Below are 13,494 nucleotides of genomic sequence, written 5' to 3'. Positions count from 1 at the left end.
GTACCAGCATGAATGGGGATGGAACTTGGGTCCTCCATCATCCTCCTGTCCTCCTCCATTCCCTCAGTGTTTAGAGATTGCCAGCTGTGAATACCATCAACCTCGTAAATGACCCTCCTCAGCTTTGAATTTGTTGTGAGGTTTATGGCCCCCCACAACAAAATGGCAGAGGGGGTTTACAATCCCACTGCCTCTTGTTAGACCAGAGGCAGCTGCTTCCTACCTGTGCGAAATTTATATAAACAAGGAGCCCTCCTTTACTTTTCCTGCTTCAAAATACTTGTAGCTTCATTATTTATATAGATTTAATGCCTTTGAAGGTGACAAGTCTGTGCTGGGTTGTGGCTAGGGTTCCTGTCAATAATAGGGTGTAGTGAAAGAAACTTGATTTAAAAAGACTTGGTTAAAAAGTGCATAATGCCCTTTTCGAAAGGGAGGGGAACTACATTTGTTCCAGTTACTTTATTCAAGTATTGTACTGGGTTTAGTGCAGACAAATTAAGGATTTTCGGTCATTCAAAATTCTGTGTAAATCCCATCAATCTTTCCACCTGACCTGCAGATCACAATTTGACAGAATATCTGAACTCCATCCAGCTCTTCAAAAATTGGACATCTGTGTTTTGACTTGATTAAACTCATGAAAAAGAACGATGTCAAAGAACTGAAAATAACTCTGAAACAACCAGTTTTCGTAGGTATGTTTGATTACATGAGAAACCACACACCTTTCGTGACAGATTGGAAATGCAAGTTTGTCCTTACTTCAGAGAACTGCACATGGATCTTATTCTTTTACAGTGCAGCAGAATTTCCTACTAACTGAAAAAGTATCATTTAGTTCCACCACAAAAACCCTGTTTTAACCCAAATATTGTAGTCTGATCATGTGAATGAGGAAGAAAAAGGTGGTTCTCTTAGTTTATGTAGCTGGTAAAGCTTGTAACTTGCCATAAAATAGCAATTGGGTTATTTGTAGTAATTTATTTTCATGGTATTTTTTGTTTGTACTGGAGAAAACTGATTCACAGAGTGGCTTAAATGTAATGTATTTAGTGCACTGTATATCAATCACCATCTTTTTTGTCCCTAACATTGTCATTCTCATCCGAGTCAGTTAGTTGCATTTCCTGAAACCAACCAATGCTGAATATGAGAAATCCTCCTACTCTCTGCTCTATAGACTCAACTGGACAATAATCCCATTATATATCCATAAACAGGTCGTAAGACTGTTTGCATTGCAAACAATGTGTTCTTTCTGCCAGTTCATTCCATGAGTGTGTCAGGGAAGAATTGTTTCACAATTTAATGGTTCTTTGGTCCAGCAAAAATGTCATCCAGCTAACTGTGAACTTCTTGAGGGAAGGTACTGAAAAAAGTTTGAAACCTGTGGATATTAATCAGTTTAATTATCAGTGCTGATTTAATTATCAGTTAGAAAATTACTAACATCTAATTTCAATATTTGGCAATGACCACATCTTTATTGCAAATTGTGCAGGTGGATCCCACAATATCTCAAGCCAGGGCAGTTCTGCACGCACCTGCACAGGTAAGACATATTTCTGTTCTAAATTTTTAACCAGGTCCCAAAACAGACTTCCATATTGTACTTGTTATTGAAGTTTTGTACCTAAGAGTAACCAGAACAGACTGTTAATGTATTATTTGACTAATAATGTAATTCAATATAATATACTATGTTGCAGTCTTACATGGAGAGGCACTGTGGCACAGCAAGTAGCACTGCCACCTTACAGCACCTGGGTGGTGCAAGAGAACAGGGGTTCGATCTTTGCTCAGTCAGTGTGGAGTTCGCATGTTCTTTCCGGGTGCCCCCACAATCTAAAGACATGTAGATCAGGTGGATGTCCCGCTGTGTAGCATGGATGAGTGAGCATGAGCATGTGTGACTGCCCTGCAGTGGGCTGGCATCTGGTTCGCAGCGATCCTGCTTAGGAAAATTGGTTATTGAGATTGGTTGGATGGATAATATAATAATATACTATTAATATGAATGCAGAACTGGAAATTACTAAATGGGGATTAAAATCGGGAAAAGTTCAGGCTGTTCTAACGGGGGACGGTGTTTGTACTGGGGACTGCCAGGCAGCTCCCGCAGAATAGCTGCGCTGGGTTACAAGAGGTGTGAAACATGCCAGATTTAATCTTCAAACCACAGTGGTGGCTTGCAGGCCATGTGCAGGGTGAGACAGACCCACACAGCAGGGCGCCTGGCTGTTGGCTCACCACAGCGCTTGCGCCTTCATGCTGCCTAGAATTAGCCCTGAAAGCTCTGAAACATCCATTCCAGTGGCCTTTTTGTTGTTGCCAAATGGACACAGATGTTGTAACTAATAATAGCAGGTCTGTCCATCTCTTCCAGCTGCTTCTGGATGCAGAGTTGTGGTTTAAGGTGTGATACCGGAAGCAGGTGTCTTTGAAATTATGACATTTCGTAATATCTCATGCTTGGGTATTGCCTTGTGTATTAGGGATCCTTGGGTCAAATAGTTTCTTTCCTATTTGCTCATTTTAAAACATTTGTCTTCGTTTTATTCTTTTTGTAGGTCTAATTCAGGAAAGTAAGCATGTGTGGCTACCCTGTTCCTTGTTGGAGAGGGGGGTGAAAGTGTACTCTCCCTGTCATCTGTACAGAAAAAACTGGAGTTTAGTCCCTGCCCAGTGAGAGGATCCATGATGAGCGATTGGGGTGCTGACAATAGTCATTCCAAGCAAACTTCCTTTGCCTGATCTTTCGTGTTTATTCTGAGCTGGGTCCTTCATGACCTTCTGTCTCTGTCAGTGGAACCCAGACCTTTAGGTCAAGCATCCTTTTTGGCTTATTATTTCCTCTACAGTTGTCTTTCCTCCATGTGGATCAGACACCAGCCAGAGCATCTGGCTCTACTGCAGCTATGACAGCAGCCTGAGCGATCATCAATAAGTGGAAGTAGAGCAAGGGACAAGGCACCTGGAACATGGACCTCCTATTCTTACTGAGTGAGCTGTGGGTCAAGACAGGAAAACATGGGCATGAACACTTAACCCCTGTGACCCTGTGGGGCCTTCCTGTGGGAGCCACAACCACAGGCTTTGTACTTGCTTTCCATATTAAACATAACAGAGATTGTGGATTCCTTCTTCCTTTTCATGTAATTCAGTGACTCCATTGTCCTTAGATAGTTGTGTGACAGTGTGTGTTGTTATGCTGTCCAGAGCCTTTCCTGCTGTGTTTGTACTAACTGTGGATCATGATGGCCCTTCAAGTAAATAAATAGGCAACTCATGAAAATAGATCACTAAGAAACCAGTTTCATTTCCACCTTTGAAAGTATTCTTACAATTTGACATAGGCCACATGATGTAAAGAAAAGTTGTCAAATAGTTTGCCTTTTCCATTTTTGGTGCCATAGAAATATTAGTCATTGCCAATGCGAGCCTCCTGTTGGGCAGACTTAACAGAGCCACAGCAATGGAAAATATCTGAGGCACTATACTGGAGAATAAATTACTGGGCTAGGTTCACCATTGAGATGCAGTGTTGTTACTCATCTAACCTCAGGCCAGCTTTTTGGTAGCTGGGGAGTTTGTGCAAGCTGTGCAAGCAAACCATCTAAAGAAATCCAAGCTGTCTTCAACACCCCATTGCACAGTTAATTGGATAACTTACTTTGTGATGTAAATGCCCCCAACTAGAAACATATCACTTCTTAAATCTCCTGTAGTCAAAGTCTCTCAGTTGGGCATGGTCCAGCAAGGGATGCCTGTAAATGGTAATCTTGCAAAAGATGTACACAATGACTGTAGCAGTGCATGACTGCATTTCACTCACAGCTGGTCTTCCATGCCCAGACCATGCTTTAGGCCAAGCCCTTGCAGGAAGCGCCAGTGACTTCCTGTTCTCCATATCCAGAAGGGTGTAAAACAGGCCTGAGTACACAAACAATACTGAGTGGGTTTCCTGTGGCCGTATAGGCTGGGAAGGGACGTGTAAAGAAGGAAAAACTTCCATAAGCCGTGTTTTGGAACAAAGCAGAGGTAACCATAATAAATGGAGACTGGAAACAACCCAGGCAGAGTCTGTCTCTCTCTACTAGCAGGCACTGGGCAGTGTTTTGGAAGATGGTCCAAAAGCCACAGTGAACTGAACAGCTTTTTCACTTCACTCTAGCGTGAACGGGAGTCTTTCTTGGGCTGGAATGGTACAGTGAAGAAAACACATGGAGACAGTAAAGTCAGTGGCTTTGTAATCATTTTACTTAGCTGTTTCTCAGGTTGGCAGGGTTGACATGCTTTCCAGCAATACACTGGAACTTTCTTTTGAATATCTGTTCAGAGTAGCTCACTTTCACCTTTTTGACAGCATTGCCCCACAAGCTGGCCAGCAACACACTAGTTATTACTCCACCCCCCCATTTACACAAATATGTTACTTCTGAAAAACAGTGGTCTATGATTTTGGCAGAATCTTCTTAATTCCTTGTGTTTTTCCCTAAATTTAAATAAAGGTTTATGTGAATGCAAAGCTCAATAAATGCCACTTTAGTTTGACATGGAGGAATTACAAATTTCTATCTTGAAAAAAGTAAAATTTTGTGAAAATAGGGTCTGTATTTTTCCCTGAAATTCTAATGAGCTTTTGCAGTTAGGACTTTATTTTACTTGAAGCAAAGCCTACTTAAAAATAAAATTTCGGCATATTGTTACACACAGAAATATTTTGTCAGAAAAAGATTTAATGGCTGTGAATTTTTATTGGTTGGATTGATTGAATATGTGTCTATGTGGTGGGCAGCTGGTTAAAAGAGACATCTGGTTTTTCTTCCTCTTCTCTTTGTCTCTAGCTGTTCTCTTTGCATTGTATTTTGGGGTGTTTATTTCCATTATTACCATATGCACGAGCACATGAATAATGGCAGAAGCCATGGGAAAACACCCTTCACATTTTCAAACCCCAAAACCCACTGTAAAAGACCACACAATATCTGGAGGCAGCACTGGCCACAGCCCTGTTGAGACTTGCGTGTGAATGATGGCTCAGAGTCAGGGTTTGTTTTTCTGGAGACCAAATTGCCGCACTGACAGACTGGGCTCCAGACCGCAGAAATGGGTCCCGTCATACCCCCAAGCCCTCCTCCTCCTCCCACCCCAGGGTGGGTGATTGCTGTCTGATCCCACCCCTGTGATATGTAAACACACCACTTGGTTTCCCCCGCAGAGCCTCTGCCCCCCAAAAGAAGGCTTCTGAAAGGACAGTGTGTCACAGAAAGTGTGTGCTAAGGAGTTGTCTTGGGCTCAAATTAGAGAAGTAAACTCAACTTGACTGATAAGGATGACGGCAATAGATCACACAAAACAGAAAGTCCAGCTGTCCCACTAAATTGTTTACAGTAGAATTTAGAAACATAAATTAAAGAGATAATGTAAAAAGCCAATGAAATTCTTGAGTTCTTCACCAAGAACCACAGAAGTGGCTGCAAGTCTTGTTCCCTGCATATGCGACTGTGTCCAGCCACCTCAGCGCTATCTAGAAATTATAAATATCTTCCTGGATCATTAATTGCTCACTCTGTCTGCTTTCTTCACCATCAGGTCAAACCCTGTCCTGTTAGCCATACCAGTTTGCCAAATTTTGGTCTTCCTTCACTGGCTGAAGGTCTATTTCTAAAACTTATTAATGAAATGTGTCAATGCATGTCTCAGGCATCTGATCTATTTTTAACATGCAGCTTGCCAACATGATTTAATTCTGATTTAAAGATGACCAATCATATTGGAGGTCCAAGATGGCTATAACCGTAACCGAACATGGGGAGGCGCAGGATCTTCTTTCAGCTCAGAGTTGGCTGCAGCTTCTTTGTGCTCTGGCTATGCTATACGCATAGCTATTAAGTCATTTAACCCCCCTCTCCACTTTTCCTGGTCCGGAAATGCAACAAGTCCACATACCCTTCAGTCTCATTAGTTCCAGGCAGCTGGGAGGTGATGTTTCTCACTCCCCCCATCAGTGAAGCAGGCCTTCACAAGCCACCACACATCACTGTAGGGGAAATGAATCAAGGAAGCGCTGGGAAATTCAGTCACATACTGTACCTGGAGACCTGGAGGGTAGGAATACTGGCACACACAGGTCTGCCATAGTGAGACTGCTTTAGCCTCTCCCCAAGCTGGACGTTGCCCATGTGCCTCTGGTCATTGAGAAAGTGTTGGTTCACATTTACATTTATTCGTTTAAAAGATGCTTTTATCCAAAGCGACGCACATCTCAGCAAAAGCGCAACTTATGCACTACACCAAGAGAAGGAGACACAGCTGCAGACATGAAAGTCTCAAGCATACCTGAACTAAAGAGAGGGAAAATAAGACTAAACCCATGTTTATCTTTCTCACTAGGTGTGTTGAATTTGGCATTCTTATGGAAAAAACAAATCTAGATAGAGCCCATGTTTTTTTTTTTTAAATTTTCTATCTTCTATTCATCTCAATGAGAGGACTAATTTCACACCAAGAGGACTCTCTCGGAACACTTAGGGATGTAATGAGTGGGAAGCTGCAGACTGGATCTCACTCAGAAAATATCTGTAAAGAGGACAAGGATTAATAAACAATCTGTCTCCTTTTTAATGTCCTGCTATGATAGCCATTTGCTTTTAATTGCTGAGTGTTTGAGATTTTTTCTCCATCTTTTATTTCAGAAGGTTTTATCACTTATCTCCAGTCATCACTATAAGAGCCCCAGGGCTCCAAAGGTGCAAGAAGACTTTCCCTAACATGTCTCCCCTCACCATATGCTCTGTTGATTGTGCTCTATCTTCTCTGTTCTCTGATAAAGATTCTGATAGTTTTATGACTTTTCTGCCATTTTTGCAGCAAAGGCTTTGGTCAGAGTCACCAGTCGACCCAAAGAGACCTGGGGATTTAAGACAGGGACATCAAGGAACCTACCAACTTAGATGTATGTTTGTGAGAGTCTATTGGATATTTACTCTTACCTGGTTGACATAACTTAAAAAATATCTTTATGGTTCGAATCAAGACTTACAGCTTGCCCTGGTTAAAGTATAGGACTTTATCTAATAATTCAGTCAAATGAACAGATTTCATATATGTGCAGATATACTGTATAGACTACTTTAGTAAGGCTGAGCAGCTCCAGGACTTAGGCCTGAGAATTTTGTTTGCTCACTCTTTTTATATGCTTGCTTGTTACTTTACTCTATTTCAGCAGTGTATGGTTCCACATTCTTGGCCAGATGATCCAGAGTGTCCACATTGCATTCAGACTCAGAGTTGAAGGATAGAAACTCAGTTGTGACAGATGCAGAAAGTCCATTTTTGACAGAGAGTGTGACCAAGGCACTTTTTCCATGGTATGAGCTTGCTGGTGGGGAGACTTTGCGATGATTTATGGGTACAAATGGCTTTCAGTCCCAAGAGTCTGTTTGGCGTCAACCTGGGGTACTTTGAACCAAGCTTGTTTGTGTCTCAGATGGATGGAGACATTTATGGAGCCAAAGAGGCAGAAGAATAGGTTAATCTGTTTTGATAGCACTGTCAGTTCCCTGCTAACATCTCTTCACTCCTGCAATGTGGGCAGAACAATCTCAAATTTCTGCCGTTGACCTTTCCATCTGACATAACTGGCAAACTGATGACAGGCAACATCAGAGGCTTGGCATTCTCATGTTGAATATTTTTCCCTGAGAAAGATAAGTGTCAAAGTTGACATTTTCTACAAAAAATATCTACCTGAGGTTTTATTATTATTTGTGCAGCATGGTACTCTGTGGGCTGCCATGTTGGCTTGGAGTTAAGGAGGAAAGGAAAGGCCCTGTCTAGTAATCTCTCTTAGGCTGTCATTCAAGCAGTCTTGTCTTCTCTGTCTTGATTGGATTAAACTGTATTAAACACCCCTCTTAAAGAGAAGTAGATTTTCAGGTTTGACTCCTCCTGTGTTGTCCTTCCATGAGGTGCTCTGATTACTAAAAAAATCTACATTTGACATACTTATAGCAGCTTTACCCTATGTGTGTGTGTCTCAGAGGAAACTGGATACTACTCTTAATTCCACAAAAGCTGCCTGACTGTCAGTATAATACAGGGAAGTTTAGTCAGACGCCAGATAAATCCCATGGACTCTTGCTAATGAGGGAGGTCTCAGGGAAAAACTAATCTACCGCACATAATAATTTTCTTTATTCATTTGTTTTGCAGATGTTCTTATCCAAAAACAACATAAATACTATAGATTAGAGTTGTAGACAGCTGGATACCTGTTGGAACTTTATGGGTTTAAGATCTTTTTCTTCTGAAATTACTGGATGCAAAGCTTTTAATGTCCGTCTGTCTTGATGTGGTACGTGTTCTGTAAATTGGGGTGCAATAGGCCCTAGCCTGTATTATTGTACCTTGGACAGAGTGCATACCTGGCATTCTTTTTTTGTTGAACTCCTCCTGTTTGGGAACACATGTCAAGGTACTGGGATCGTATTCTTGCTCCGGCACACCACTTAGGGATTGGAGTGATCTCTGTGAGTGGCACGACAACAGAGTGGACATGTTTTTCCTGTTTTGGTGTGGAGGAAGAAGGCATGCTGGTGATGAGAGCTATCCCATCTCTCACTGAAGTGCACAGAGGGGAACCCCCCCACATGACCTCTTATTGAAGACCTACCTTAAAGCTCTGAAAGTGGTCAAAGCGCTTGTGTGCCCCTTAAGGCTGTGATCACGGGTAGAGTAAATGGTTCATGTTTACTTTCGACATGGGCCTGTGGTCGGCCACATGCTGGATTAATTGTAATTTGAAGGCACTTAAATGATGGCTTGGTGAATTATAAAATACTTTGTATACAGTTTTACATTTCTCCTGAAGTCAGAATTTTCCTAAATATTTCACAAGAGTATAATAAAGCCAGATTCCAAGTAAAGAACAAAAAATATATCTTGGCAAGGTCTAATTCAACAAGAAGAGCAGCTTCGAGTGGGAATATTGAGTTGTTCACCATGAATGATCTCCCTCAGTTTAACACTGGTCTGGAGTTATAGGGCTTACACCACACCACAGCTGCTTGATAAATAAGTGATTATGTTTGTTAATTTAAAAACAGGTCAGTATTAGGTGGCGATTATTCTTTGAGGAGAGCCTCAAACACATCTTCCTTAAAGACTCTCCGCACATACATAGGGCACCAGCATCTCACGTGTGGTGTCTTAAACAGCTTACTGACCAGAAGGGTGTCAGCGTTGTGCTCTGCTAACCGCTCAGTGTCCAGAAGTGTGTCATGAGAAAAGGAAGCTAAGCCCTGTAGCCCTCTCCACACTTAATCTCCTTTTAGGGTTTGTGATTTAAAGTTATTTTAAAGGAACAGCTCTGTTTTTCTCCGCTCTGCTGCCCATATAGAGGAATATCGCTGGACTTGAAATGGCCCAATACCAGCTAAACTGCCTGCTTCCCTCAACTCCAAAAATATGATAATTGGAAAAGGACTATGCATTCCCAGAATGCAGTGGAGTTACCTGTTCATCAGGTCATCTGAGGAGCCCTTTTCCAGGCCATGAAGTGCTTCTAATCATCCCCTTTGTCATTTAGAGTTTGAGATTGTGGAGCACAAGGTAAGCAGGCTGAGCAGGACGTGTGTTATCGAGCAGCCAATCACACCCCCACAGCATTACGCTGAGCCAGCATCTAGACCAGCCTCCTCTGTTCCACCAGCACAGCTTTTCTGGAATGAGAGACCGCTGAAGGGACTAGTTCGCACCCACAGACTGCAGGTGTATGGGTCAGTCCAGTTCAGTCTGGTCTAGTCTAACCACGAGTGTCCGTATGAGAAAGTGACCTTTCGTTGTTGTTGTTGCTGCAGCTGAGCTAGGCTGTGCCCAAGGCATGCTGCCTGTCATGTCTGCGCTTTCGGGTGGGGCTGCGAGTACCTTTGTTGGGACTTGTGGCCACACACTGCTGCTGAATACCTGACCCCACCCAAAGAGCACTGTTAACCGCAGGCCTCAGTAAACTCAGCACGTGGTTTCATCAGGACAGTATGCTGGTCAAAACGTTTCCTCCACCGGAGACTGACTAATAGCTTTGTCAGAGCTCTGCGTGCATATTGTACCACTGTGATCACACTGGTAGCATGGTGCAGAAGACTGTAGACTTGTAGCCTGGGGGGTGGTGGGTCAAGTCCCAACAGCACCCTGGTATTTTACCTTTTGAGTAAGGTACATAACTTCAGTAGGTCCAGTAAAATGTTCATTTATTTCAGAGGGTGTCTAACTTTTGATGAGGATGTTGAGTGATTAATAACCCTGGACTGGGGATGATACCCTGCTGTTATTCACAGTGACCTCTGCAGTGGGCTCAACTGCCTAGGCCGGTGGTGGGCTCTGCGTGCCAGCAGCCCTCCCTGATCTTGCCCCAATTGGGTGGCAGCGCAAAAGTTATCTCAGCTCAAAAAGGATTTCCCCCGATTACCAGGAAAAAGGCTTAGGGGATAATCTGAAGCTTTGTCCAGATATGCTTTGGCTATTCATTTGTACCTTTGCCGTGATACAGACCCACACATACACACGTGAAGAAGGAAGGGCAAGTTCAGCTCCCGGTCAGGTTACCGCTGTCTTCACTTGACACTTTGTTTTCGTGTGTTTGTGACGATCGAGCTATGACCCTGTTTCTGAGATCTTCAAAAACAGAAATTTGCGGATCTGTGCCTCACATTTGAATATTGGCCAGGCAATTCAGTCACATGTTGTGGCATTCCAGGGCATCGCCGTGCACTGACTGGTTGCTCAGTGCCCACTCTGGTACCCCTCCCTGCAGCTGTCCTGCATCACTTCCTGCTATTCTCTCTAGCTTCCTACCCTCCTCCACCCAATAACTTGAATCCTCTTCTTTCACATTCCTCCATAGCAGAAAATGGCTTTACTATCTGACAGGAAAACTGGCCAAGCGCCCCCTTAATTTCCTTATGTAGGCCAGACACCAAAACCATGAACAGGATGGTTAATTTGTTAATTTGGTGGGTTTCACCTATGGTGTCATTGTCAAATCTTTCGCCATTCCATTAATCTTGTGATAATTTTCAATGTAAAACGGGCGATACACCAGGGAAATGAAAAGCATATCAGGTTATCACTGATCTTTTTGAGAGCTTTATAAGCTATTTTTCATTTGTCATTTATGACTCCAGCTTGTACATATCCTCCAGGGAAATTCAAGTCTGGATGAGGCATCTGTAAGGAATTTTGATGTTATCATGACATTCAGATCTCATCCCTTTCATTGGGAGGGAGAAATGCTATAAACCCAAACTTGAAAAAAAAATATAAATAAAAAAACTATTTTTGAAAAAACTGTTCCATTCTGAGTGGGTGTGACACATCCAGTATAGTGGCCCAAATTTGCCAGTCTGGTTGTTTCCAGTAGGTCACAGAGTCAACAGCACAAGCAGATGGTCTGGGGAGTGGCATGATGAGTTTGTGCCTCCTAAAGCTTGTTATTGCCTGGTTCCTGTTTCTTCATTCAGCCAGCAGTGGTTCAGAAATGAGTCGCTCCTTAATCATTTTTGCTTGTTGCTGTTGAGATGGAGAGGTGTATATGTGTTTGCTAGGAGTGCTGCTTTGTATTAACAGCAAGTAAGAGAAACATTACTACCCCTGACCCCCTAAAATGTTACGACCATATTCATTTTTCATGGAAAATTCCTTTCAAAATGTTCCGATTGCAACTAGCAAACAGAATATTTTGGCCTCAGGAGTCCCACGTTTATGTAATTTTTATAGCGAGCCGAGTGATGCAGGTGTTAAATCCCTCTGCCCCAGTGTGAACTCGGGTGCGAGGCAAAGCTGGCCACCTACGCACAAACAGGTCTGTAAACTGACCTTGTTTACTACTTATATGCTTGACTTAGACAATGAACATATTCTTCTCCCTTTGCATAACTGTCTTTTAGGAACCGACTTTGTAAGTGCTAAGTTTCTGAAACTTGTGACAACCTGTTTGGTGTAATTTAGAGCTATGAGCTAATGCCAAATGGAAACTGGGATCTTCCTTGATCACATTCAACCACTTGTCTTGCTCTGCTCTGTGATTGATTAATTGCATCTTTTTTCTTTCTGCCAACTGTACTGAGTCCAGTTTACTGTGGTTAGTTGCAGATGTCTGTCACTGTAGGCAGGTGTAGGGCTTTATTATTAGCGCCGACAGATTCTGGCTGTAGGATCTGTACCCCACAGTCCAGGGCCTTTTCTGATTCCAAAGGGATGCATTTTCTGTGACCTGCAGGCCACTTAGCTGAGGATGTTGCACAATGGCTGCAGTGTGCTGGCAGAGCGGTCGGCCATGGTCCATCTGGTGGGCCAGCACCGCCTGGGAGGTGGGGCCTGTGCCGTTTCAATCATCTGAGGTTGTAGAAAGACCTCAGTGTTGTGTGGTCCTGCTACGGGGAGCTGCTCCACGACGAGAGAGCATGGACTACACTACCCGAGCTCACAACTCACTGAAAGCCATGGCTGTGGAGGGGGGATTATACTCTCGCAAATAGTGTTCACAGTACCACTTCATAGTTCAGTTTCTGAAGGGGGAAAAGTCATGGACTGGATTTCCATCCTGAACAAGGACTGCAATTAGATGTACTGTACATTATAAAACAGTGCTTAGAAGATGATTAATAGAAGCTCTTGGGCAGAGCGGTTTATGGATCATTTCATATTTTCTTATGTACACAACCAAATTTTTACTGAGGCAGTAATCTAAATGTCTTACTGAAAGATGCAAACTGTCCTAGGATATGAAACTACATCCTTCGGTATTATGTATTATAACACAAGCTGCAGCTCAGTGTATAGTGAGGGACACTTTTTGAGTTGGGCGTTTACAGTCTTCGCTTTCACAAATGTGTGAAATACAGGTGGTCTCCGACTTACGATGAGATTACGTCAAAAATGCATTTAATACACCTAATACACACTTCTGCGTGGCAGACTGGGAGATGCAGATTGCTGCCGCTGCCCAGCGTCACGAGAGAGTATCGCTCTGCATATCACCTGCCTGGGTAAAAAAAAAAAAAAAAATCAAAATTCGAAGCACGGTTTCTACTGAATGTCTATCGCCAGCTCACCATCGTAAAATCAAAAAAATCGTAAGTCAAACCATCGTAAATCAGGGACCACCTGAACCACCTATGAACAATGTTAGTTGACCTGTTTACCTCTCAGAATGTACCCATTACATGTGACAGGTGTTCACTGTGCCCACATAGAGCGCCATGCTGGTACTGGTTAGAGTTGCTGCCTCTGAACACAAAGGTCTCAGGTTTGAATCCCACCACTAGCTGTAATACCCTTGAGCAAGGCACTTACCCTAAATTGCTCCGGTGAAATTTCCTAGCTGTATAAATGGGTAAATAACTGTCGATAGCTTAACATTGTGAGTTGATTTGGAGAAAAGCTACAGCTAACTGAATAAATGCACATGTACGTACAGTACATACTACG

General features: G+C 42.8%; 1 protein-coding gene across 9 annotated transcripts in view; it reads left to right on the top strand.

Moving 5' to 3' along the window:
* LOC108920678 (dedicator of cytokinesis protein 9-like) overlaps positions 1-13,494 on the top strand; it is an 83,745-nt gene that overhangs the window by 3,973 nt on the left and 66,278 nt on the right. For all 9 annotated transcript variants that reach the window (XM_029256946.1, XM_029256940.1, XM_029256943.1 and 6 more), the window contains exon 2: positions 1,505-1,555. In XM_029256946.1, the coding sequence (XP_029112779.1) occupies positions 1,505-1,555 (51 nt within the window). The remainder of the gene's footprint in view (positions 1-1,504; positions 1,556-13,494) is intronic.

The sequence above is a fragment of the Scleropages formosus genome, chromosome 12, assembly GCF_900964775.1.
Source record: "Scleropages formosus chromosome 12, fSclFor1.1, whole genome shotgun sequence".
In the NCBI taxonomy this organism is placed as follows: Eukaryota; Metazoa; Chordata; class Actinopteri; order Osteoglossiformes; family Osteoglossidae; genus Scleropages; species Scleropages formosus.
This window is presented reverse-complemented; position numbering and strand designations above follow the sequence as displayed.